Source organism: Aptenodytes forsteri, unplaced genomic scaffold, assembly GCF_000699145.1.
Source record: "Aptenodytes forsteri isolate BGI_AS27 unplaced genomic scaffold, ASM69914v1 Scaffold157, whole genome shotgun sequence".
Taxonomy (NCBI): Eukaryota; Metazoa; Chordata; class Aves; order Sphenisciformes; family Spheniscidae; genus Aptenodytes; species Aptenodytes forsteri.
The window spans coordinates 23,540-23,918 of record NW_008794367.1 but is presented as its reverse complement, the minus strand read 5'-3'; the positions used below and the strand labels follow the sequence as shown (position 1 = coordinate 23,918).

At 55.1% G+C, this 379-nt stretch overlaps 1 protein-coding gene across 1 annotated transcript in view; it reads right to left on the bottom strand.

Annotated features, from left to right (window-relative positions):
* Positions 1–218: 218 nt before the first annotated feature.
* TET3 (tet methylcytosine dioxygenase 3) overlaps positions 219–379 on the bottom strand; it is a gene marked incomplete at its 5' end in the record, with an annotated part of 10,321 nt that continues 10,160 nt past the window's right edge. Inside the window, 1 exon segment of the mRNA XM_009286813.2 lies at positions 219–379. This exon segment is cut by the window's right edge and continues 316 nt beyond it. Coding sequence (XP_009285088.1) covers positions 298–379 — 82 coding nt within the window.

Below are 379 nucleotides of genomic sequence, written 5' to 3'. Positions count from 1 at the left end.
TTTTTTTTTTCTTTTTATCGAGTTTTGCTTTGTTTGCCAACTCCTCGCCAAGCGCAGCTCTCCGATGGCGTGCGCCCACTGCGCCGGCTCCGCTGTTTCCGAGCGTGCGTGTTGGGTTCGCTTTCCGTGGGTTGGGTTTTTTGTTGTTGTTGTTGTTGTTGTGTTTTGCTTCGTTTTTGTCTATTTTTTTTTTTTTTCTTCTCCCCCACGCCCGAGGAGAAAGCACCACGAAGCAACGCCGGGCTCCGGCGCTGCTGAGGTTTGAGGTAAGATGGGACCGCGGCGGTTGCCTCCGTCTCAGATCCAGCGGCTGTAGGGGCCCGTCACCTTGGTGTAGGCGTAGGAGGACACAGTGATGGCGGAGTTGGTGGGGATGGCC